We start from the raw sequence: 25,325 nt of genomic DNA on the forward strand, positions 1-25,325 counted from the left end.
CAGAGCCACCACGGAAAAGGCCCTGGCTCTGGTTGATGCTACATGGGCCATCCTAAGTGGAGGGATAGCCAACAGATGACTGTCTGATGACCATAACTGGCACACAGGGACACGTGGAAAGACCCAGTTCTTCAGTTATTAGAATGGCTCAGGAAGGTGGTTTTGTGAAGAGAATGGGATTATGGGCTATAGCATTGTGTACAGAATGTATTATCTGTTTGCTGTATATATTATCCTGCTCTTACTACATTGTTTTCTACTTAGGTAATACCATTCTCTGCATTGTTCAACACAGCACGTTTAGTATTTAGGTGTTGCTTTCTGATTTCTGTAATCCTAGTCCAGTTACAGTACTTATTAGATGTCTCATCCTGTTGATAGCATTGACTTAACACTATGTAAAGTTTGGAATGGTGGTTAAGTGTAGAGAGCCAGTTTGGTGTAGTGGTGAAGTGTGTGGACTCTTATCTGGGAGAACCGGGTTTGAGTCCCCACTCCTCCACTTGCAGCTGCTGGAATGGCCTTGGGTCAGCCGTAGCTCTGGCAGAGGTTGTCCTTGAAAGGGCAGACTCTTATCTGGGAGAACCGGGTTTGATTCCACACTCCTCCACTTGCAGCTGCTGGAATGGCCTTGGGTCAGCCGTAGCTCTGGCAGAGGTTGTCCTTGAAAGGGCAGCTGCTGGGAGAGTCCTCTCAGCCCCACCCACCTCACAGGGTGTCTGTTGTGGGAGAGGAAGGGAAAGGAGATTGTAGGCCACTCTCTGTCCTTGAAAGGGCAGCCGCTGTGAGAGCTCTCTCAGCCCTGCCCACCTCACAGGGTGTCTGTTGTGAGGGAAGAAAATATAGGAGATTGTGAGCCACTCTGAGTTTCTGATTCAGAGAGAAGGGCGGGGTATAAATCTGCAGTTCTTTTCTTCTTCTTCTAAATCCACCTCATCTGTAAGCGTGTTAAATTTCTGTGGTAAGCCGCCTTGAGCCCGCTTCCGGGAAAAGGAGGGATATAAATCTAAAAATTAAATTAAATTTTAAAAAGTTGGGTAGCTGTGTTAGTCCGTCTGCAGCAGCAGCAGAAAAGAGCAAGTCTCCAGGAGCACCTTAGAGACGAACAATGAAAAAGGGCGGGGAGCAGCCACCAGGGAGGGGTAGCCTGTGATCCCGTTTTAGAGGCTTTGAGATCAACTTTGGGGGCCTGACCCACAGGCTGAGAGACACAGATTATTCTTGTGTGGGGCAGTTGGGAGTTCTGCACTCCAAGGATTCTCCTAGGCAAAAATCCTTCCCACCCAAGATGGACCCCCACCGTTTGCTTCTAGGCACAGTGCTCCGTTGCCTACAGCTTCCCTTGGTTTTCTTGGTTTCTTCCTTTGCCCCCCTCCTTCACTCCCTTGGTGTGATCCTCCAGTGTGCCCTGGAGTGGAAGTAGAACAGGGCTTTTTTTGTAGCAGGAACTTCTTTGCATGTTAGGCCACACCCCCACGATGTAGCCAGTCCTCCTGGAGCTTTCAGGGCTCTTCGTACAGGGCCTACTGTAAGCTCCAGGAAGATTGGCTACATCAGGGGTATGTGGCCTAATATGCAAAGGAGTTCCTGCTACAAAAAAAGCCCCAGAGTAGAAGATCTCATGCTTGACTCCTCCCCCTGCAGGTGCCAGTGCAACGGCCACGCTGACTATTGCAACGAACTGGATGGGACGAACTGCCCCTGCCAGAACAACACGGAGACCGGACCGTGCCAGAACAGTGCCCAGTCTGACAAAAAGGACTGTTATAAATACCAGGTAGGGGCGGGGCTCAGGATTCAGGAGGGCGGGGCTTGGCAGAGCTGAATGCTGGGGTGTGCCAAGTAGGCAGGTGGGATGTTCTAGGGCAGGGGTGGCCAGACTTGCTTAACATAAGAGCCACATGGAATACACATCAGATGTTTGAGAGCTGCAAGGAAGGAAGGGAAGGCGAGAGGGACGGAAGGAGGGAGGGAGCGAAGGAGGGAGGGATGGAGGTAGGGAAGAAAGAAGGGAGGGAAGGAGGTGTGGAAGGAAGGAGGGAGGGAAGGAGGGAGGAGAGGGAAGGAAGGAGGGAGGGAAGGAGGGACGGAAAGAGGAGAGGAAGGAGATAGGGAAGGAAGAAGGGAGGGATGGAGGTAGGGAAGGAGGGAGGGAAGGAAGGGAGGAAGGAGGGAGGGAGGGAAGGAAGGAAGGAGGGAGGGAAGGAAGGAGGGAGGGAAGGATGGAGGTAGGGAAAAAAGGAGGGAGGGAAGAGAAGGAAGGAAAGCAAAGCAAATAGATTAGGGAGGTGGAGGTGGAAGAAAGGAAGTTTAAATGCATTCTCCAAGCTGCTGCCTGGCTTGGCTTGGAGAAGTGATTTAAAGAGACAAGTGACTTCTCCAAGCTGGCCAGTGGGGACGTGGGGGCTTTGAGAGCCACACAATATGTGTGAAAGAGCCCCGTATGGCTCCTGAGCCACAGTTTGGCCACCCCTGTTCTAGAACGTGCCGGGAAGAAAAGGCAAGCATCTAGGGATGGGAAAATTGGGCTAGATTCAGCTGTGTCTGAACTCTCCAGGAAGAACTGGACAGGCAGGTTTTCTAGAATTTACAGCTTTTTGAACAGTGAAAGTCACCTTAGGGAATAATTGAAAAGGGAGTTGGGGGAAGGCGGTTAAGAACTCAGATCCCCAGTTCCGCTTGGGATATTGTTTTCATCCAAAGCATACAAGTTACGCCCCACCTGGGTTCAAGACAACATCCATTTCAAGTGATTGAACAATCGTTCTCGCTTTACACTTTGACATTTCCCCCCCCACACACACACACAAATGAGAAAAGAGGAGCACTGGAGATGTGCCAAGCCAAAAGCCAGCTTCCACCATCCTTGGTGGGACAACTTTACCAGCTGGGCTGAATAAAGGGGATATGGTTATTTGCAGAAGAAACCATAGCTCCCCATAGCTTGGGAACATTTTACAATTAATTTTATGGAATGAAATCATAATATGGATCTCCGCATATGTATTTTTTGCTATTACAAGTCTTTCTTTCCCATACAGCTTTTGCAGCTGTATATATAAGCATTTTTTTTAAAAACCACTTTTATATCTTTTATTAAAAAAAAACAAAACAAATAAAGCAATGGCTGCAAAGCTCATTTTTTGAGCCTGGTGAAATCTCAGGCTCAGGATACTGAGCCCAATACCGTGCTTCCTTTCTCCTCCCTGAGACGGGCAGAACAACGTAAGAGTCCAAGGATAAAATGCTGCAGAATGACATGATGCAAAGAGATTTGATTGGCATTCTTCATAATCGCAGGGCTCTTTTTCCAGCAGAAGCTCCTCTGCATATTGGGCCACGCCCCCCTAATGTTGCCAATCCTTCAAAAGCTTACAGGGCTCTTCTTACAGGGCCTACTGGAAGCTCCAGGAGGATTGGCTGCATCAGGGGGGGCGTGGCGTAATATGCAAAGGAGGTCCTGCTAGAATTCCTTACAGGGCTCTTCTTACAGGGCCTGCTGAGAGCTCCAGGAGGATTGGCTACATCAGGGGGTGTGGCCTAATAGGCAAAGGAGGTCCTGCTAGAATTCCTTACAGGGCTCTTAGTACAGGGCCTGCTGGAAGGTCCAGGAGGATTGGCTACATCAGGGGGGTGTGGCCTAATAGGCAAAGGAGGTCCTTCTAGAATTCCTTACAGGGCTCTTAGTACAGGGCCTGCTGGAAGCTCCAGGAGGATTGGCTACATCAGGGGTGTGTGGCCTAATAGGCAAAGGAGGTCCTTCTAGAATTCCTTACAGGGCTCTTAGTACAGGGCCTGCTGGAAGCTCCAGGAGGATTGGCTACCTCAGGGGGTGTGGCCTAATAGGCAAAGGAGGTCCTGCTAGAATTCCTTACAGGGCTCTTCGTACAGGGCCTGCTGGAAGCTCCAGGAGGATTGGCTACATCAGGGGGGTGTGGCCTAATAGGCAAAGGAGGTCCTTCTAGAATTCCTTACAGGGCTCTTAGTACAGGGCCTGCTGGAAGCTCCAGGAGGATTGGCTACATCAGGGGGTGTGGCCTAATAGGCAAAGGAGGTCCTGCTAGAATTCCTTACAGGGCTCTTAGTACAGGGCCTACTGTAAGCTCCAGGAGGATTGGCTACATCAGGGGGTGTGGCCTAATAGGCAAAGGAGGTCCTTCTAGAATTCCTTACAGGGCTCTTAGTACAGGGCCTGCTGGAAGCTCCAGGAGGATTGGCTACATCAGGGGGTGTGGCCTAATAGGCAAAGGAGGTCCTGCTAGAATTCCTTACAGGGCTCTTAGTACAGGGCCTGCTGGAAGCTCCAGGAGGATTGGCTACATCAGGGGGTGTGGCCTAATAGGCAAAGGAGGTCCTGCTAGAATTCCTTACAGGGCTCTTCTTACAGGGCCTGCTGGAAGCTCCAGGAGGATTGGCTACATCAGGGGGTGTGGCCTAATAGGCAAAGGAGGTCCTGCTAGAATTCCTTACAGGGCTCTTCTTACAGGGCCTGCTGGAAGCTCCAGGAGGATTGGCTACATCAGGGGGTGTGGCCTAATAGGCAAAGGAGGTCCTGCTAGAATTCCTTACAGGGCTCTTCTTACAGGGCCTGCTGGAAGCTCCAGGAGGATTGGCTACATCAGGGGGTGTGGCCTAATAGGCAAAGGAGGTCCTGCTAGAATTCCTTACAGGGCTCTTCTTACAGGGCCTGCTGGAAGCTCCAGGAGGATTGGCTACATCAGGGGGTGTGGCCTAATAGGCAAAGGAGGTCCTGCTAGAATTCCTTACAGGGCTCTTAGTACAGGGCCTGCTGGAAGCTCCAGGAGGATTGGCTACATCAGGGGGTGTGGCCTAATAGGCAAAGGAGGTCCTGCTAGAATTCCTTACAGGGCTCTTCTTACAGGGCCTGCTGGAAGCTCCAGGAGGATTGGCTACATCAGGGGGTGTGGCCTAATAGGCAAAGGAGGTCCTGCTAGAATTCCTTACAGGGCTCTTCTTACAGGGCCTGCTGGAAGCTCCAGGAGGATTGGCTACATCAGGGGGTGTGGCCTAATAGGCAAAGGAGGTCCTGCTAGAATTCCTTACAGGGCTCTTCTTACAGGGCCTGCTGGAAGCTCCAGGAGGATTGGCTACATCAGGGGGTGTGGCCTAATAGGCAAAGGAGGTCCTGCTAGAATTCCTTACAGGGCTCTTCTTACAGGGCCTGCTGGAAGCTCCAGGAGGATTGGCTACATCAGGGGGTGTGGCCTAATAGGCAAAGGAGGTCCTGCTAGAATTCCTTACAGGGCTCTTCTTACAGGGCCTACTGTAAGCTCCAGGAGGATTGGCTGCATCAGGGGGGCTTGGCCTAATATGCAGAGGAGCTCCTGCTATAGAAAAAAAGCCCAATCTGATTCTTGAGCGGGAAAAAAAGAGGCCTGGGGTTGTCTTTCCAGATCCAAACTTGAGCTGCCTTGAAACTGACCATCTTTCCCCTGCTGTCTCCTCAACCCCCCTCCCCACCCACAGTGCGCCAAATGCCGCGAGTTCTTCCACGGGAACCCAGTCGGCGGGCACCAGTGCTACCGGCTGATCATCGTGGACCAGGAGAGCTGCTTCGACCCCACCTCCCAAGCCAACTGTTTCCACGAACCCAACATCAAGAACCTGCCGCTGGGCCGCACCGTCTTCTTCAGCGTCCAGCCCAAGTTCACCAACGTGGACATCCGCATCACCATCGACGTGACGTTCGGCGGCGTGGACGTCTACATCTCCACCTCCTTTGAGACGTTCATCGTGGACGTGGACCCGCTCGCGGGCATGCACTCCGTGCGGGTGGTGTCGCCGGCCGACGAAGCGGGAGGGCGCGGCGGGCTCAACAACGGGAGCCAGCCCTCCCTGCCCGTGCAAGAGAGGCGCACCCACGGCCTCATCACCTACATCACCGTGCGGGCCCAGCATTCCGTGCTGATTGTCCGAGGCGTCCGAGACCGGGTCGTTATCACCTACCCCCACGAGATCCACGCCCTCAAATCCAGCCGGTTCTACATCGTCCTGCTGGGGATCGGCGGGGCCAGCCCCAACTTCACGGAGTCCCAGGGCTTGCTGTCCTTCCGGCAGGACCAGGCCCACATCGATCTCTTCGTCTTCTTCTCCGTCTTCTTCTCCTGCTTCTTCCTCTTCCTCTCCGTCTGCGTCCTGCTCTGGAAGGTGAAGCAGTTCCTGGACCTGAGGCACGAGCAACGGCGCCACCTGCAGGAGATGACCAAGATGGCCAGCCGGCCTTTTGCCAAGGTCACCATTTACTTCGAGCCGGACGCCCTGGGGGCGGCCGCCGAGCTCATCTTCTTGCCCGCCCGCCCTCACAAGCACCCCGTGCTGGCTGCTGCCCAGCCCCTACCGAGCCGCCTGAAACCTTACCACGAGGTGCCCTATCCGGTCGCCCACTTCCGCCGCTCGGAGCCCTTCCTCTCCCACCTCATGGGCTACTCCTACTCCAGCTTCCGAGTGGGGCCCATCACCTTGGAGCCCACGGACGATGGCATGGCGGGGGTGGCCACCGTCCTCTTCCAGCTGCCGGGAGGGCCCCAAGCTCCGAACCGGGCCTGCCTCGGCTCAGCCCTCGTCACGCTGCGCCACAACCTCCAAGACTACTGCAGCAGCAGCCACGGAGTCAGCAGCTCCCGCAAAGGCATCCTCAGCCACGAGAACCTCACGAGCATGTCCCTATGAACCACTGAGGGGGGAGGGGGGAGGCCTCTGGGGGGCTTTGGAAAGGGTGGGATTCATTGCTTCTGCTGTGCTCCCCTCAGCCGTTTTCGCTTGCTTCCACGAGGGGCCTGAAAAATGGCGGGAGGAGGAAGCTCCAAGGGAGGCGGCCCCCGTTCTCACACCACGGACGCAACCGCCAGCAGGGGACGCCGCCAGTCTTTGAGCTCTCAAAGGCAGAGGGAAGCGTTGGTGGCCCACAATTCCCAGCAGCTGCCCCTTCCCCGTTTCCCTTCCCCGGATCGCAGAGTGGCTGGCCTAGAGGGGAAATGGCGGGAGGCGGAAGCTTCAAGGGAGGCAACCCCTGTTCTCACACCACGGACGCGACCGCCAGCAGGGGGCGTCGCCATTCATTGAGCTCTCAAAGGCAGGGGGAAGCGTTGGTGGCCCACAATTCCCGGCAGCTGCCCCTTCCCCGTTTCCCTTCCCCGGATCGCAGAGCGGCTGGCCTAGAGGGGCTAGCGGGAGTAGAGGTTGGCCCTCTTACGGCTGGAAGAAGTTTCACAGAAACACAGAACAGGGGTGGGAGGGGCGAGAGAGAGTCTTGATGCCCGCGTGCATGTGTGAAGTCGTTTTATTTTTCAAAAAAAACCCAGCACCTCCCCTGCCGTTCCCATTTGCTTTGGTCTTCCTGACAGCACTGCCTCTCCCCGCCCTCGAGGTAATCAAGAAAGCCGTCTTGTCATTTTTGTGTTCCTCGTGTCAACAAGCCAAGCTCTTCCTGGATTGCGCCACGTCAGCTCAGCTCGTGCCAGATCAGACTTTGAGAGCTCCCTTACGAAAGATAACAAATAAACCAAGGGCAGCATCCCAGGAGCTCGCCTCCTTGCTGACGCGGTCCTTCACTCCGTGAGAGTTTTGTTTTCGGAAGCCATCGCACCTGTCGCCTCGAGCGCTGCCGTCCAGGAAAAGCTTCGGCGCCGGATTCCACCGAGATAAACCAGCCCATCCATTTTTGCTCAGCTTCTGGCAAATTGTTCCTCACCCTCCCGCTCCCCCAAGGCTGTTTACGTCCCGGCGCTGGGTGATCTGCCCTTTTGGAAGCGGCTCCGTCACCCCGCCCTCGGAGGTGGCAGCGAGGAGCCCCGCAGTCGAATCAGAGGTGGACGGCTCATTTCCCCTTCTCTCCTTTCATCTGCCTCCTAGCATAGTTATTACCGGGGAGAGGCTGCTAATGCAACCCGCTCTTACCAGTTTCAAAAGGAGGTTTGGGCTTCGCTCATCGGTGAAGCAGCAACTAAGAAGTGCGGGGAGACAGGGAGAGGAGATCTGCGCCAGTCCAAAGAAAAATGGTCCCTTCAGCGTCCTCTTGGGCTGCAGTTCCTAGATCCCCACGCGGCAAGGATATCTAGCCAGGCCCCATATCAGCCGCAAAGCTCTGGGAGAGGCACCGAGTGGGCCCAGTTCATCCCACAGCATCTGGGTGTTGGGAACAGCCGGGTAAGTGGAGGGGAAGGCGCGGAAACAGGCTAGCAGGGGCTCTTCAGCTCCCGGGCCATCTGGCAAAGGGCGCAGGGGCAGCAGCAGCAGAAGGCGAACAAGTCGAAGCAGACGCAGCCCTGGAAAGAGAAGACGGCCGTCAGTCAGCCTGGCCTTTGCTTGCCATGTCTTCTGGGGCCTCGTTCCAAGTGCCCCCCCCCAAGCCAGATTAAATGCAGACTGCTCATGGCCATGAGCCACTGACCCTGTGGTCCAGGGGTGGCCAAACTGTGGCTTGGGAACCACATGTGGCTCTTTCGCACACATTGTGTGGCTCCTGAAGCCCCACCACCCCACTGGCGAGCTTGGAAAAGGAATATGTCTCTTTAAATCACTTCTCCAAGCCAAAGCAGCCAGGGGCTTGAAAGAGTCATTTAAAGTTGTTTTCTTTCCACCTATTCCTCCCCCCCCCCCATTTATTTGCCTTCCTCCCCTTCCTGTCTTGTGGCTCTCAAACAAGACATTAAGCAAGTTTGGCCAAACCTGCTATAGCCCAAGAGTCTCCAGCTTGGTGCCTGTGGTCACCATAATGCCTGCCAATACTGGGATGGGTTTTTTAGAAAGTAGGTTGGGTCTTGGGCTTTCGCCCAGCAGGGCTTCTGATTGGCCAATGGAGATTTGACTGACTGTGCAGGTTATTTTTTTTTTTTAAAAACCCATTGCTTTGGCAAAGCCGCCGCCACAGCACAAGGATTGTCTTAACGTGCGACTGAAGGTGAGCTGCGGCAGCCATTTTGTGGCTGGCTTTGCCTCCAGCAGCAGCCATTTTGTGGCTGCACCCCACTGCATCAGAATTCCATAGGCAACTGTAGGCCCCAGAAGGCTGGGTGGGGGTCCCATGAGCCATAGTCCCTTCAGAATTTTCAAGAACCTTATCAAACTCCCCAGGACTTTTTTTGGTGGGGCATGATAGGAAAGCGGCATCAAGCCAACATCCATTTGTCTCGTGGGCGTGCACTTGGCAGTTTTGCCAAGGGCTTGCTGGCCCGATCCTGTCAGTGAGATGGTTTCTCTTGCCTAGAGCTTCCCCCACTGCAAAGCTCTCCCCACAAGGTGTGGGGCTTTGTGGCTGGCTTTGCCTCCAGCAGCAGCCATTTTGTGGCCGCACCCCACTGCGTCAGAATTCCATAGGCGACTGTAGGCCCCAGAAGGCTGGGTGGAGGTCCCATGAGCCATAGTCCCTTCAGAATTCTCAAGAACCTTATCAAACTCCCCAGGACTTCTTTTGGTGGGGCATGATAGGAAAGCGGCATCAAGCCAACATCCATTTGTCTCGTGGGCGTGCGCTCGGCACTTTTGCCAAGGGCTTGCTGGCCCGATCCTGTCAGTGAGATGGTTTCTCTTGCCTAGCGCTTCCCACCCTGCAAAGCTCTCCCCTCAAGGTGTGGGGCTTTGGAAATGGGATGAACGTGTGAGGCGGGGGGGTACCACAGTGAGAGTTAACTGCTGCTTTTGATGTCGCGGTCCCTACAACTCTCTCTGCTGACTGGCTGCGGGCGAGTCCCTGAACCGGTGAGATGGTAGGCAAGATGGTAGCTCGCTTTTGAGAAGGGAGGGCAGCAACCTCAGCTTCTGGAAAGGGGGAAGAGTTCTAAGCTATGCCAAGTTAAATGCCGCCTCCCCAAAAATGTATTTTCCTCCCAGCTTCATAACTTCCTGTTTCAGCCTAGCTGTCCAGCCTAAGCCTCGGGACCGGATCGACATGTTTTTTGAGGGGAGGCAAAATTAAGAAATGATGCCCCCTTACGGGCCCATTCTATCTTAGGGGCCTTGAATACAATGGACTCCATACCCAATTTGGTGCTCCCCCCGGGGCAAGCGCCCCCCTCTGTTCCCCCCTAGGTCCGGCCCTGCTAAGCCTTGAGCTAGTTTCTCTCACACCCCTGATTCACTTAGCCAGGTGTGGCCAAACTGGCTTGGGAGCCACATCTGGTTCTTTCACACACATTTCTCTCTTTAAATCATTTCTACTAGCCAGCAGCTTGGAGAATGCATTTAAAGTTGCTTGCTTTCCACCCCTCCCTCCCTCCCTCCTTCCTTCCTTCCTTCCTTCCTTCCTTCCTTCCTTCCTTCCTTCCGTCTTGCAGCACTCAAATATCTGATGTTTATTCTGTGTGGCTCTTACGTTAAGCAAGTTTGGCCACCTTTGCTCTTAGCCTTTCTAGTATGGAGATGCAACACGGGAGAAAGACCTTTTTGCAAGGCAGACCCATGACGCCGACCCCGCCTTCTTTGCGCTTCGCGGCTGCCTTTTCGCTACCCGGCTTGGAAGCGCCTACCCGTTTGGGAACAGACCCTGCTTAGGCCTCAGCCGGCTGTGCAGGAGGCTTTGTCGGCCGTGCATCTCTGGGCCGACTGGCTCTTGGAAGCCCCGAAGGGAAAGGGAGCCGGTACCTTGATGCGCAGTTGTTCCCGCAGGCCCGTCCGCATGGCCACCAGCGCCCCCGGGATGAACGGGACGCAAAAGCACTCGCCGTACTCCACACCCACCTTGCAAGCCAAGAGGCAGGGGAGGAAGATTCCGCAGAGACCTGGGGGAGGGAGGAGAACGTAGGAAGAGCCACGCCGGATCCGACCTGAGGCCCGTCAAGTCCAGCATTCTGTTCCAACAGAGGCCAGCACCCCCTCCCCCAGCAACTGATACAAAGAGGCACACTGCTTCTGGTACTGCAGGGAGGAGGCCACCCCTGGGGCTCGTGGCCACGGATAGCCCCCTCCTCCATGGAATTTGCCCACCCCCTTTTTTTAAGAAGAAGACGACTGCAGATTTATACCCCACCCTTCTCTCTGAAGCAGAGACTCAGAGCGGCCTACAGTCTCCTATATCTTCTCCCCCACAACAGACAACCTGTGAGGTGGTGGGGCTGAGAGGGCTCTCACAGCAGCTGCCCTTTCAAGGACAACTCCTGGGAGAGCTATGGCTGCCCAGGGCCACTTCAGCAGCTGCAAGCAGAGGAGTGGGGGATCAAACCCGGTTCTCTCAGATAAGAGCCCACGCACTTAACCACTACACCAAACTGGCTTGGAATTTAAAGCCTTCCAAGTAGGACCAGAATGAATGGGTTGAAATTAAATCAAGAGTTTCTGGCTCAACATTAGGAGACTGTTAGAGCAGTTCCTCAGTGGAACAGGCTTCCTCGGGAGGTGGTGGGCTCTCCTCCTTTGGCGGTTTTTAAACAGAGGCTAGATAGCCATCTGACAGCAATGCAGATCCTGTGAATTTAGGGGGAGATGTTTGTGAGTTTCCTGCATTGTGCAGGGGGTTGGACTAAATGACCCTGGAGGTCCCTTCCATCTCTTGATTCTAAGTTGGTCATCACTGCATCCTGCGGCGGTGAGTTCCACAGTTTAACTACGGGAAGAGTGGCTTTGGTGTCTTGCTGAGCCCTGCTGCTTGTATTCAAGACCCAGGGAATTAGTGAAGGAGAGTGTGACCGAGATAGGGATGCCAGCCTCCAGGAGGGAACTTGGGATCCCCTGGAATTACAGCACATCTCCAGGCTCCCCTGGAGGAAATGGAAGCTTGGGAGGGGGAGGGGACTTTTGGCATTGTCCCTCACTGGGGTCCGTGTCCGCCCCGGGCTCCATCCCCATCCTGGATCTGGCAACCTCCCTGGAAGCCAGCAGGGACCGGGAAACCCCAGGCTGTGCCAAATGCTGTCGCTTGCCTGCCCAGCCTAACCTCTTTCAAGCAAGGTGAACAAAGGAACGAAATCGCAAAGCACTCTTCAGGGGAAAAGCACAAGGTGTGTGTGAGCCCTTGCCCAAATTTACAGAACGGGACAGGCTGGCTCAGTCCTCAAGTGATTCCCCCTCCCCCCCCCCAACGCTTTTTGTTCTGCAGGAAGTGGTCCTTTAAAAGAACACCAGACAGATTTGGGGGGGGGGGGTGCCTTGAAGCATGTGGCAGCTTGAATAGCCCTGAGCTGATCGGGTCTCAGAAGCTAGGCAGGGTTGGTACTTGGATGGAATTCCATCAACGTAAGGGATGCGGAGGGATGGTGGCTCAGTGGTAGAGCATTTGCTTGGTAAGCAGAAGGTCCCAGGTTCAATCCCTGTCATCTCCACTAAAAAAGGGGTCCAGGCAAATAGGGATGAAAAACCTCAGCCTGAGAGCCGCTGCAAGTCGTCATGGCTTCTCTTATGTTCTTACATATGAAGCTGCCTTCTACTGAATCAGACCCTCGGTCCATCAAAATCAGTATTGTCTGAGTGGATGATACTGACTTTGATGGACTGAGGGTCTGATTCAGTAGAAGGCAGCTTCATATGTTCATATGTAAGAACATAAGAAAAGCCATGATGGATCAGGCCAGTGGCCCCTCCAGTCCAACACTGTGTCACACAGTGGCCAAAAAACCCAGGTGCCATCAGGAGGTCCATCAGTGGGGCCAGGACTACTAGAAGCCCTACCTCTGTGCCCCCCTCCCCCAGCACCAAGAATGCAGAGCATCATTGCCTCAGATAGTTCCATCAATATCCTGTGGCTAATAGCCACTGATGGTCCATCAAGCATGGCTCTCTAGAGGAAGGCAATGGCCAGCCATCTTGATGGCCCCCTTTCCTTGAGAGCCCCTTGCTGGGGTCACCTTAAGCCAGCTGGACTTCTCGCCCCACCCCGGAAAGTTCCCCGAGACTCACAGATCCCCTTGTCAGCGTAGCAGTCCAAGAGATCCGTCTTCCAGTCTCTGTACGGAGATGGGCAGCACCGGCCGACGGCCGATGGCTGGGTGACCACAGGGCAGGGTGGGTAAGCCATTGGGATGAGCACGCCGGAAAGGGTCTTCGGCCAACTGGGGGAAGATGTTGACGTTTCCAACCCCACAACGGCTCAGCGTTCTCCGAATCCTAAAGATGAACTTCCCCAGCCAAGTATCTTCGAGAAGCTACTTTTCCTCTCAGTGATGCTGTTTTGTGGAATGGCTTAAAGACACCGGTGTCTTTTGGCACCGGGAGCTCTTTGGCACTGATGGGAAGTGGTGGGCGTGGGCCTTGGCACAGGAAGACCCAGCTTGCTGGAAGAACACCAGGGGCTCATCTCCAAGGCTTGCTCGGATCTCCTTTCTGCTACAGCCCAAGTTCTGGGGAGAAAGGGATAGGCTGGGATGAAACAAACAGGTGAGAGGCTGAAATGAGACTCCGCCGGAGAAGGTGGGTGTGTAGGTGGAAAACCGCTGAGTCAGAAACACCCTCGGTTAAATCCGGCCTGCAACGCTTTTGGGAACTGATTTGGAAAAAGGAGTTCTGGAGCTGAATCTGCCTTTGAGGCCTTTCCCCTAGCCCAGGGGTGGCCAAATTGTAGTTCAGGAGGCACATGTGACTCTTTCACACACATCGTGTAGCTCTAGAAGCCCCACCCCGTCAGCCAGCTTGGAGAAGGCATTTGTCTCTTTAAATCACCTCCAAGCCAAAGCAGCCGGTAACTTAGAGAATGCATTTAAAGTTGCTTTCTTTCCACCTCTCCCTCCATCTATTTGCCTCCCAGCCTTCCAGTTTGGTGTAGTGGTTAAGTGTGCAGACTCTTAGCTGGGAGAACTAGGTTTGATTCTCCACTCCTTCACTTGCAGCTGCTGGAATGGCCTTGGGTCAGCCATAGTTCTGGCAGTTGTCCTTGAAAGGGCAGCTTCTGTGAGAGCCCTCTCAGCCCCACCACCTCACAGGTTGTCTGTTGTGGGGGAGAAGATATCGGAGATTGTAGGCCGCTCTGAGTCTCTGATTCAGAGAGAAGGGTGGGGTATAAATCTGCAGATGTCTTCTTAAAAAAAGGGGGTGGATAAATTCCATGGAGGAGGGGGCTATCCGTGGCCACGAGCCCCAGGGGCGGCCTCCTCCCTGCAGTACCAGAAGCAGTGTGCCTCTTTGTATCAGTTGCTGGGGGTGGGGGGGCTGGCCTCTGTCGGAACAGAATGCTGGACTTGACGGGCCTCGGGTCGGATCCGGCGTGGCTCTTCCTACCTCACAGGGTGTCGGTTGAGGGGGAAGGTAAAGATTGTGATTGCTCTGATATTCAGAGTATAGAGCAGGATGTAAATCCGGTATCATCATCATCTTTCTCCCTTGTCTGCTTTGCAGCTCTCAAACGCCTGATGTTCATGTCTCGTGACTCTCATACATCTGACACTTATTCTATGCGGTTCTTACGTTAATCAAATTTGGCCACCCCTGCCTTAGCCTAAAGGGGGTTGGCGATGAGTATTGAAGAGAGGGGAGAGGCACTCTGTATGTTCTCAAAGGCACGGTTGCCAAGCACCAAGCTTGCAGTGTTAAATAACCAATTGTTCAGGGGATCGGGCAGTGGGGTGGGTATAACCTGAAAGGCCGGGACGGACTGGTTCATCTCCGTTCTGGGACTTCACGCTGCTGGAATACACCAGAAGTGTTGCTCTCCACTGGACTTTTGGCCATCTTTTCTGACTTTGAGTCTCAAGGCAGAGAGGAGAGTGCAAGTAGCCTCATCTGAATCAATTTCAACTTCACCTCTCTGGTTCTAAGAGGAATTCTATTACGGTGGCTTACCTCACAGGGGTGTTGTGAGGACAAACACAATAAAGACTGGAGTGAGCGACATCTGTTTTGAGCAATTTTCTTTTTGGCGGAGGGGTCATTTTCCACCCCTCCTGCTGAAATTCCAGAGGGAAACAAGTTGTCTTTTCTACGACCGATTCCTGTGTGGAATCTAGCAAGGCATGTTTTCTTACCGGCACTTTTGCAAATGGTATGAACGTTTTGTAAGAGACAGGCGTATATTGTTTTATGCCCACTTTTCTGTTTTATTTGCAAGGGCTTTTAAAGTAGAGCACCAAGCCTGTGTGACATGTAGTTGACTGTCAGGGCTGAGTTGTGCAATGTGTGGGTGATCTATGATTAGATCTCCTGATGTCTTATCTTTTTTAAAATGTTAGATCCCTCCCCCTTGGCTTCATTTCAACCATTTCCCTGTGCTGTTTCCTGACTGGCACACGGCCCTGTAATTGTACATGTCCCTCCCCCCACTCCTTACCAGTAGAGCTTTTTCTGTAGCTGGAACTCCTTTGCAAATCGGGCCACACCCCCTGATGTAGCCAGTCCTGGAGCTTACAGTAGGCTCTGTAAGCTCTGGATTGGCTACATCAAGGAGGTGTGGCCTAATATGCAAATGAGTTCCTGCTATTAAAAAAAGACCTGGGGGAGTGATATGGTAGGAAGAATTTAACCTCTCCCTTCCCTGACCTTAAAATCCAAATTGGGATCCCTAATTGCTGTTCAGAGTCCCGTGGCACAGAGTGGTAAAGCTGCAGTCCGAGCTCTCTGTTCACAACCTGAGTTCGATCCCAGCGGAAGCTGGTTCAGGTAGCTGGCTCCAGCTTGTCTCAGCCTTCCATCCTTCCGAGGTCGGTAAAATGAGTCCCCAGCTTGTTGGGGGGGAAGTATAGGTGACGGGAAGGCAAGGGCAAACCGCCCCGTAAAACATCGGCCGTGAAAACGTCATGGGGGACAATCTCCAGGTGGGGCAAACAGGAGAACGGCAGGACCGCATGCCACTGTGTGGTCTCCTCTGAGCCCGGCTTCCTAGCTGAGCTTGGAGGAGAGTGGCCTCTTGCCGGGGAGGCAGATGGGAGCAAAGCTGCACTGCCTCTTTCATCCGCCTGGAAGCCGGATGGGCAAAAGAGGCAGCATGAGCTTGCTCCCGGCTGCCTCCCCTTGCAGGCATGGGGACGGCAAAAAGAGCACGCTTTCCCTGGCTGTAGCCGAAGAACTGAGCGGTGACTCATGAAAGCTCCTACCCCTGCCCTAAATTTGGTTAGTCTTGAAGGTGCTCCTGCTCTTTTCTCCTGCTGCAGACAGACTAACACGGATGCCCATCTTGAAGAGGTGAGCAGAGGCTCCCGAAAGCTCCTCCCCTGCCACAAATGTTGTTAGTCTTTGAGGTGCTCCCGGACTCTTGCTCTTTTCCACTGTTGCGGACAGACTCACACAACTACTCATCTCACTCTATTCCAGGGGTGTCAAACATGCAGCCCGGGGACCGAATCAGGCCCCCGGAGGGCTCCTATCGTGCCCTCGAGCAACTGGCTGCCATCTGCTTCCTTCTCCCTCTCTTGCTTCCTTCTGCATAACAGCTTGCTTTGCAAGGTTTGCTCAACTGCACAGGAGCTACAGAGCAAAACCTCTATTTTCTCCACTGGCTGAGCCTCCTTCCTTGGGGAAGAAGGGAGGGAGGCAGAGCTTGTTTTTCCAAGCTCTCTCAATCACACAGCAGAGCTACTGAGCCAACTCTTTCTCCTTTCTCTTGGCTGAGTCTCCCCGCCCCCTCCCCAGTCCCCCGGGGAAGGAAGGAAAGAGCCAGAGCTTCCTTTGCCCCATTCCCTGGATCCCATGGGAGAAATAAAGCACCTTTAAGACTAAGAGTGCTAATGCTTTAAGCATGTTTTAAGATTTGTTTTTAAAAAATTGTGTTAATAAATTTATATCTCTGCTAAAAAGGTAAAGATAGTCCCCCGTGCAAGCACCAGTCTATTCCGACTTGGGTGAACATATGAAGCTTCCTTATACTGAATCAGACCCTGGGTCCATCAAAGTCAGTCTTGTCTTCTCAGACTGGCAGCAGCTCTCCAGGGTCTCAAGCTGAGGTTTTTCACACCTATTTGCCTGGACCCTTTTTTGGAGATGCCACGGATTGAACTTGGGACCTTCTGCTTCCCAAGCAGATGCTCTACCACTGAGCCACTGTCCCTCCCCATGTCACATCACGACATTCTCACAGCAGACTTTTTACAGGGTGGTTTGCCACTGCCTTCCCCAGTCATCTACACTTCCCGCCCCCCACCAAGCTGGGGACTCATTTTACTGACCGCGGAAGGATGGAAGGCTGAGTCAACCTGAGCCGGCTACCCAAATCCAGCTTCCACCGGGATCAAACTCAGGTCGTGAGCAGAGCTTCGGACTGCAATGCTGCAGCTTTACCACTCTGCGCCAAGGGACTACCTATATCTCTGCTACCTATTCTTCAATAGGTATGCACATGGCCCGGCCTGACATGTCCCGGCCCAACAAGCTCTCATTTATATCAGATCTGGCCCTCATAACAAATGGGTTTGACACCCCTGCTCTATTCCTTTAACTGGAAGGGGCATGCAGACAACCCTGCACTGAAATAGATAATCTGCAGAGGCTCCCTTCTCCTCCAGGGTGTCTGCCCACCAAGAGCACAATGCAGGGGTGAATGGGAAGGGATCGGGAATGCCAGCAACACCAGGCTCCTGGCATTCATGCAGCTTCTGGCTCGGGCCCAGGCGCTCCGCTCCTGCCTGGTAGTCTCTCACTCTGGTGCCGGCTGACCAAACTGCAGATGTATGACGGGAGCGTCGGGTCCAGCCTGCCTCTGAGAGGGAGTGAGGAAACCACAGCCCTAAACTGGAGCGCCGTCAAACCTGCTAAGCTGGCCTGGGACCAGGCAGCTGCTACGCTTCAGGTTGCACGCTGAATGCTGGCTAGCGAATGCCGCTCTCCCCTCTTCCGTTTTGTCCTCACAACGACCCTGTGATGTAGGTCAGGCTTCACGGGTGTGACCGGCCCGGGGTGTTAGATAAAAGTCTTATATTCTCGGAAGCGTATTATATAAATCACCCCACGCTCGGGGTAAAACGCATGAAACTACTGGAGAACTATTTTTACGGAGTGATAACTAACGTACTGCGTGGTGCGGCATAAAACAGAGGAAGAGAAGTGGTTGGCTCACAAGTGGAAAAAGAATGCTCAGAGAGGCAGATGAGCCCCCTCAAACTAACCAATGAACAAGTGGTACTTCATCTTCACATTACCTGATGTGCTGTCAAGTGGTAAATCCTAACACAGGGTCACCCCAGAGAGCTTCCAGGACAGACTGGGGATTCGAACCCGAGTCTCCCAGGCTATCACGTGCACTCTAGCCACTGCACCGCACCCCCTATACTGCAAAGCACTGAGGAGCTCTGAGGGGGAGGGAGACCCCTTCTTGCCATGAGGCGCTGGCCTCTTGGTGCAGCCTCTTTTAGAGGCTGACAAGATTATGCATGGGACAGAGAAGGGAGAGAAAGAAGTCCTTTTCTCCCTTTCTCACAATACGAGAACTTGTGGACACTCAATGAAATTGCTGAGCGGTCGGGATAGAACGGATAAAAGGAAGTCACTCAAAGGGTGATTGACACACGGAATTCACTGTCACAGGAGGCGGTGGCAGCTACAAGCACAGACTCTTCGAGAGTGGATTGGATAAACCTATGGAGCAGAGGTCCATCAGTGGCTATTAGCCACAAGGTGTAGATGGTATTCTGTCTGGGGCAAGTGATGCTCTGTATTCTTGGTGCTCGGGGTGGGGTGGGGGGGGGACAGTGTGAAGACTTCTAGTGTCCCGGCCCCACCAGTGGACCTCCTGATGGCTCCTGGTTATTTGGCCACTGTGTGTCAGTGTGGACTGGATGGGCCTTTGGCTTCTCTTATGTTCTTACGCACTGGAGCTTGCCTCCAAGGATTGAAATGTGCACCAAAAAGTAAAGTGTGAACGCCGCTATCATGTGCACCATCCAGGTACAATCGATTGCAGCTCTCTGCTCGGAAGCAAAGCCCTCCCCTGGCTAGCCTGATCTCAGCAGATCTCGGAAGCTAAGCAAGGTGGGGAACCCCCATCCCGAGGGCCGTATATGGCCCTCGAGGTCACTTGGTGTGGCCCTCGGGGATTTCTGGACTGAACCGAGCCATGTGGTAGCCTCTCTGGAGCCTGGCTGGCCAGCGAGGATCGTGGGGCCCAGTCGCGCTGTGCAGCAGCCTCCCCAGGGCCAGGCAGGGATCATAGGGCCCAGATATACTGTGCAGCAGCCTCCCTGGGGCCTGGCTGGCCAGCCAGAATTGCTACAGGGCCTGGAAAAGTGACTGTCACAGTTCAATTTGCACTTGATTATCCCAGAGGGTGTGGCCTAATATGCAAATTAACGTGTGACCTAATGTGTTAATATTAGGGGATGTTACTGAGCTCCTGCTGGGCTTTTTCTACAAAAAATCCCTGGACCTATGCATTTGCCTGGGGTGGCAGGCCAGGTGTGTGTGTGCGCGCACCAGATAAGGCTCTCCCCACATGACTTCAAACAGAAAAACAATTATTTGCATTAATTTTGCTGGCCTGAATCATTCTTCCTTGGCATAGCACTGTTTTTTAAGTTGATAATTTTTTATGGCCCGCGAATGATGTTATAAATATCCACATGGCCCTTGGCAGAAAAAAGGTTCCCCATCCCTGATATAGAGGGAAGACCACCGATGAAGGGTTGCTATGCAGAGGCAGGCAATGCCAACGGCCTCTGCCTGCCTCTTGCTCTGAGAACCCTACAGGGTTATCAAATTTGGCTGTGGCCTGACAGCGCTTTCCGGCACTCAGACGCAACGGTGCGGCTTTGAGCAACCCACAGAGAGCCAGCGTAGCATGATGAGACGATGATCAGGAAGAGCTGGGTTCAAATGCTGCCTCTGTCACGCATCCCAACCTGTGCTCCTGTTCTAAGCCTCCCCCATCGCAGGCCAAGGTGCTCTGTATGCCTCCCTCGGGAAACGGAGAAGACGGAAATGTAACCAAGAAAAATGGCTGCGTGGAATCTGCTTACTGGTGACCGTGGGCCAGGGAACTTGCCTCCGCTTGGCAGTCTCTCCAAGCATTTTTTTTTCTTTGCTGGGAATGTTCCTCCCCCACCCCCGCCACCTTTCCCCCAGTTTAGAAGAAGAGATTGATTTATACCCCACCCTTCACTAGCTGAAGAAGTCTCAAACCCTTTCCCTCCCCGTAACAGATACCCGGTGAGCCGTGTTCCCTCTAGGCTGAGTTCGTGTGAGCTAGCTCAGTTTTTTAGCCTGCGGCTCACACATTTTTGTCGTAGCTCAGGAAGGATGCCTCAGAGCAAACTAATTGATGCAGCGGCTCACAACTTGAATGCCACTAGTAGCTCCCAAGGTAGAATTTTTGCTCACAAGATTCCATGGCTTAGGGGGAGCCTTGCCTGTGAGGTAGGAGGGCCACAAAGAGCTCTTTTTGAGAACTGCTCCTGAGAGAACAAGAGCCCCGTGGCACAGAGGGTTAAAGCTGCAGTACTGCAGTCTGAGCTCTCTGCTCACGACCTGAGTTCGATCCCTGGTGGAAGCTGGGTTTTCAGGTCACCGGCTCGAGGTTGACTCAGCCTTCCGAGGTCGGTAAAACGAGTCCCCAGCTTGCTGGAGGGAAAGTGTAGATGACTGGGGAAGGCAAATGCAAACCACCCCGTAAAAAGTCTGCCGTGAAAACGTTGTGAAAGCGACGTCACCCCAGAGTCGGAAATGACCGTTGCCTGCCCAGGGGACTACCTTAACCTTTTTACTTGAGAGAACAGATACGAAAGAACTTGTGACTGATCCAAGGTCACATCAGCAGGTGTATGTGGAGGAGAAGGGGTTCTCCCAAATAAAAGTCTGCGCGCTTAACCACTACGCCAAACTGGGAAGTAAGTGCAAAAGACAGGATCTGGGAACTTCTCTATACAAAGCTGATGTCCTGTCTTGCCTCCTTCACTCCGCCTGGTCCGATCAGCTTGCCCCACCCTCCACCACAGCTTGGTCACATCGAAATCCTTCTTTCAAGAGAGACTTGCACTGTGTATCACTTATGAAACACTTCTTTCTAAATCCCATTGTGTGTAATAGTCAAGTAATCCTTCACAGTAGGAGTCCCCAACCCCCGGTCAATGGACCGGTACCAGTCCGTGGCCTGTTAGCAACCAGGCTGTGAGTTGTATAATTATTTCATTATATATTACAATGTAATAATGATAATAAGATGACGACATTGGGTTTATATCCTGCCCTCCACTCTGAATCTCAGGGTGGCTCACAATCTCCTTTATCTTCCTCCTCCCTGGGAGGTGGGTGGGGCTGAGAGAGCTCTCCCAGAAGCTGCCCTTTCAAGGACAGCTCTACAAGAGCTATGGCTGACCCGAGGCCATTTCAGCAGCTGCAAGTGGAGGGGTGGGGAATCAAACCCGGTTCTCCCAGTTAAGAGTCTGCACACTTAACCACCACACCAAAATAAAGTGCACAATTGTATCATCCCAAAACCATCCCCCCCCGCTGGTCCGTGGAAAAATTGCCTTCCACAAAACTGGTCCCTGGTGCCAAAAAGGTTGGGGACTACTGCTTTACAGCAAACCTAGAAACTAGGCTGCTGAATGAAACTAGACTATTCCCCAGACTGCTGAATGGTGCTGGCTTTGACTCTGGTGTTTCTTTTGGGTGCCGCAAAGAGTTCCAGGAACATTTTGGCCAGCTTGTCTCCCTCAGAACGCAATGGGCATAAAAGTTCCTCATGCATGCGTTGGCATAATTTGGCCTCCCTTTGAAATATTCAAGGCCTGTTTCCCAGCATGGATCAGATCCATGGGTCCTTCTAGGCTAGGTCAGCTTCCTACCATGGTGGGGTTGCCAATCTCCAGGCGGGGCCTGAAGATCTCATGGTATTACGACTTGCCTCTAAACTAGAGATCCCATCATCGGTTCCCCTGGGGAACACAACAGCTTTGGAGGTTGGATTCTGTGGTATCAAATCCCGGGTGTTTTCCCCTCTCTCCGAAGCCAGTATTTCCCCCTTTCCATCCCCAAGTCTCCAAGAATTTTCCAACCAGGAGTTGACAACCCTAAACCAAGCCAAGCCCTAAGCCAGCCTCCTCCTCTAGTTGCCAGCTTTGAGCAGGCAAAGAACAGAGTTACAAACACCTAGAGTACCGCAGAACAAATCAGTTGTGCAAAACCCAGAAAAAAATGTGGAACAATAACGAATAAATATTGAAAAGGTTATTTTATAAATTAATCAAAATTTTAAAGAAGTTCACAACTTGGAGGAAACTCCAAGGCTAGTGCTGCAGGGGGTGTTCCGGGATGATATAAGTGGGATATGTCTCTTTGACAAAGGGATCTTCGGAAACAGTATCACAGGCGGCTTTACTGTCAGAGGCTACCCACTTTCAATGTAAAGTTGAACTAAAGATTGAAGCTTTTATCTTGGCTATTTTGCGAACGCGGGCGAGTGGTCTACAAGCGCTTGACGTCTGAAATTGACACGTTTGAACTGGAAATATTCTAGGAACTGTATTCTCCGCTTTGGAACTTCAGGAATTCTGTATCTTTTGTAGTAAGATGGATTTATGAACTCTTTTGAAAATTTGATTCATTTATAAAATAACTTTTTCAATATCCGTTTGTTATTGTTCCACAGGTTTTTTCCCCCGAGTTTTGCGCAAGAGAACAGAGTTAAGCTGCTTCTGGAAGGCGAAGAGATACTGGTTTCCTTCTGTTTGCTCCCACTGCCTCCTGGCTTTTGGTAGCCAACCGGCTAGAGCAGTCTGCCCAGTTGAGAAGGCAAAGCCACACGTGAGATTCGGCACAGATGCCAACCCAGAAAGGTCTGAAACCTCTTTCCCGCAGAGGAGGTACGTGTGGCTTTACCCACCACCTGAGATGTGTTCTGCTTGCCAGTTGTGTGCATTATTTTTCTTTTACACCATGCCAGTTTCCCAGAAATCCAGGACATGATGCAGCAGGTTTCAAAAAAGAATCTAGACTCCGGAAATGTAAAAACCGCAAGCCAAACAGGTTAAGCCCGGAGTTGGAGATCCCAGGCTAGTCCGATCTCGTCAGATCTTGGAAGCTAAACAGTCAGCCCAGATTAGTCTTCGGATGGGAGACAGCCAAGGAAGCCCAGGGTCGCTGTACAGAGGCAGGCGATGGGAAACCACCTCTGTTCCTCTCTTGCCTTGCAAATCCTAGGGGATCACCTCGAGTCAGCCCTGACTTGATGGCACTTTTTATCGCACTGAGTAGCTAAAAAGCAAGTGTTTCAGCACCTTTTGGGGTGGGTAGAGAGAAATACAGCAGCTGTTGTGAGAGCCCTCTCAGCCCCACCCACCTCACAGGGTGTCTACTGTAGGGGGAGAAGATATAGAGATTGGAAGGCGCTCTGAGTCTCTGATTCAGAAAGAAGGGAGGGGTATAAATCTGCAGTCTTCTTCTACTGGAGATGCCGGGGACTGAACCTGGGACCTTCTGCGTACCAAGCAGATGCTCTACCTCTGAGCTACAGCCCCACTTCATGGCTCCCCAGAGTCTCAAAGGAGGCGTTTCTCATTACCTCTGACCTGGTCCTTTTAACCGGAGATTGAACCTGGGACCTTCTGCATGCCAAACAGCGGCTCTACCACTGAGCTACAGCCCCACTTCCTGGCTCTCCAGAGGTCTCAGGCTGAGGTCTTTCACATCACTTACTGCCTGGTCCTTTTAACCGGAGATGCCAGGGATTGAACCTGGGACCTTCTGCATGCCAAGCAGATGCTCTACCACTGAGCTACAGCTCCACTTCCTTGATCTCCAGGGTGTCAGGCTGAGATCTTTCCCATCACCTCCTGCCTGGTCCTTTTAACTGGAGATGCCGGGAATTGAACCTGGGACCTTCTGCATGCCAAGCAAATGCTCTACCACTGAGCCCAGCATCTCAGCTCCTGCAGAGGTGCAGAGCAAAGGACTAAAGGCAGTGGCAACACAGCTAACTGTACCACTGAGGCCATAAGGTCAGCAGAAGCACATTTTCAGTATCTCTGTAGAGAGGGGATTACTTGAACAAATGGATTCTATGAACAGAATCAGGAACGCAGGCCGATCCCTTACCCCTGCCCTCCTTCCTCTTTCTGCACATGCCTGGAGCTTTATTCTGGTGCTTTGATCAAGAGTATTCAGCCAGGCAATCCCTAATTGGAAGACTTTAACTCTGGGGGATTTGTGGTGTCAGAAACGGAGCCAAAAGGAGTTAGCGGGGGAGCTGGAAGACTGAAGACAGGCTATAGCAGACTGCGCTAAGACAGGTGAATGGATGCCGAGGAAGGCCCACAAAGACTTGGTGCAGGTAAGAAGAAACTAGGGCACAGGCAGCATTCCCTGAGCAAGCTCTGCCCCAGTTCCAACTCCCAAGGGTGAAAGTGCTCTCGGTCTCGCTTACACCTTGCCTTCCTCTTCCTCTCCCCACCCCTACTCCTTGCCCTGATGCTGGAGGTGGCTGCCTGCCCGTCAGCTTCTCTGCCGGGGAGCCGAGCCCCAGAAGGGAGGCACCGCTGATTAAGAGCTCCATCACCCTTTTCCACAGGTGAAACAGGCCGGGATGAAGTGTGCGCGTGGGGGATGACTCAGTGGCGACTGCCTTCCACGCCTGCCTCTGCGCCCCGGGGAAGAATTTGGGAATGCTAGAAATGGGTTAACAGGGACTTGGGCGCAACGGCATGCCTGCTGGCTCTCTGCACGCAGCAAATGGGGGCGGGGGGAGGTCATCATCTGACCACCATAGCCTTGGCTTTGAGCAGGGGTGGCCAAACTGTGGCTCGGAAGCCACACGTGGCTCTTTCGCACAGATTGTGTGGCTCTCGAAGCCCCCGCTGCCTGGTCGGCCATCTCGGAGAGAGCATCTGTCTCTTTAAATCACTTCTCCAAGTCAACTGGCAGCTTGGAGAAGGCATTTAAAGTTGCTTTCTTTCCGCCTCTCCCTCCCTCCATCTATTTGCTTTCCTTCTTCTCTCCTCCCCTGCCTTGTGACGTTCATGTCTTGTGGCTCTAAGACAGCCGGCATTTATCCTATGTGGCTCTTAGCTGAAGCAAGTTTGACCACCCCTGCTTCAGACCAGCACAGCCGCCCCCCTGAACAAATCTGGTTAGTCTTTAAGGTGCTGCTGGACTGTAGCTCTGGTCCTGGACAGACAGTGCAAGCGAGAGGCAGCTTTGAACATTCAAATTGGGCCTCCCAAGTGCTTAGGAACCCTTGAGAGAAAGGGGCCCAAGGGAACGCCCCCCAGCCTTTCTTCAAACGCCCTGTCTGCATTCACGCTTCCTCAAAGCCAGGCTTGCTTCATGGAAGAACCGCATCAGATGTTTGAGAGCCTCCAGATGAAAGGAGAAAAGAAGGAAGGGAAGCAAATAGATGGGGGGGAGGGAGGAAGAGGTGGAAAGAACGCAACTTTAAATGCATTCTCCAAACCGCTGGCTGGCTTGGCTTGGATGAGTGATTTAAAGAGAGAAATGCCTTCTCCAGGCCAGCTGATGGGAGGCTTCGAGAG

The 25,325-nt window shown here is 53.0% G+C and overlaps 2 protein-coding genes and 1 non-coding gene across 3 annotated transcripts in view; 1 reads left to right on the forward strand and 2 right to left on the reverse strand.

The window, feature by feature from the left end:
- Positions 1-6,708, forward strand: part of MEGF8 (multiple EGF like domains 8) — a 93,856-nt gene extending 87,148 nt beyond the window's left edge. Inside the window, 2 exon segments of the mRNA XM_060258650.1 lie at positions 1,645-1,777; positions 5,488-6,708. Coding sequence (XP_060114633.1) covers positions 1,645-1,777; positions 5,488-6,690 — 1,336 coding nt within the window. The 3' untranslated portion in view covers positions 6,691-6,708.
- Positions 6,709-7,386: 678 nt separating this feature from the next.
- Positions 7,387-12,980, reverse strand: LOC132586213 (cornifelin homolog A-like). Its single transcript, XM_060258206.1, has 3 exons — positions 12,847-12,980; positions 10,600-10,736; positions 7,387-8,285 (listed from the first exon to the last, which is right to left on the reverse strand). Exons 1-3 carry the CDS (start codon positions 12,962-12,964, stop codon positions 8,196-8,198), a joined length of 345 nt encoding a protein of 114 aa, XP_060114189.1. The 5' UTR covers positions 12,965-12,980; the 3' UTR covers positions 7,387-8,195.
- A 10,530-nt stretch (positions 12,981-23,510) lies between these two features.
- On the reverse strand, positions 23,511-23,582 carry TRNAA-GGC (transfer RNA alanine (anticodon GGC)). Its single transcript has one exon. It is a non-coding gene; the product is annotated as a tRNA-Ala (tRNA).
- Between the last annotated feature and the right edge of the window lie 1,743 nt (positions 23,583-25,325).

The sequence above is a fragment of the Heteronotia binoei genome, chromosome 17, assembly GCF_032191835.1.
Source record: "Heteronotia binoei isolate CCM8104 ecotype False Entrance Well chromosome 17, APGP_CSIRO_Hbin_v1, whole genome shotgun sequence".
Lineage (NCBI taxonomy): Eukaryota > Metazoa > Chordata > Lepidosauria > Squamata > Gekkonidae > Heteronotia > Heteronotia binoei.

What these genes read in the sequence shown, in the direction of transcription:
- LOC132586213 (XM_060258206.1), bottom strand. Translation starts at nt 12,964, where the DNA reads ATGGCTTACCCACCCTGCCCTGTGGTCACCCAGCCATCGGCCGTCGGC. An exon ending in CTACGCTGACAAGGGGATCT is followed by an intron (nt 10,737 to 12,846) that starts GTGAGTCTCGGG and finishes TCCCTCCCCCAG; the next exon opens with GTCTCTGCGGAATCTTCCTC. An exon ending in GGGAACAACTGCGCATCAAG is followed by an intron (nt 8,286 to 10,599) that starts GTACCGGCTCCC and finishes TTCTCTTTCCAG; the next exon opens with GGCTGCGTCTGCTTCGACTT.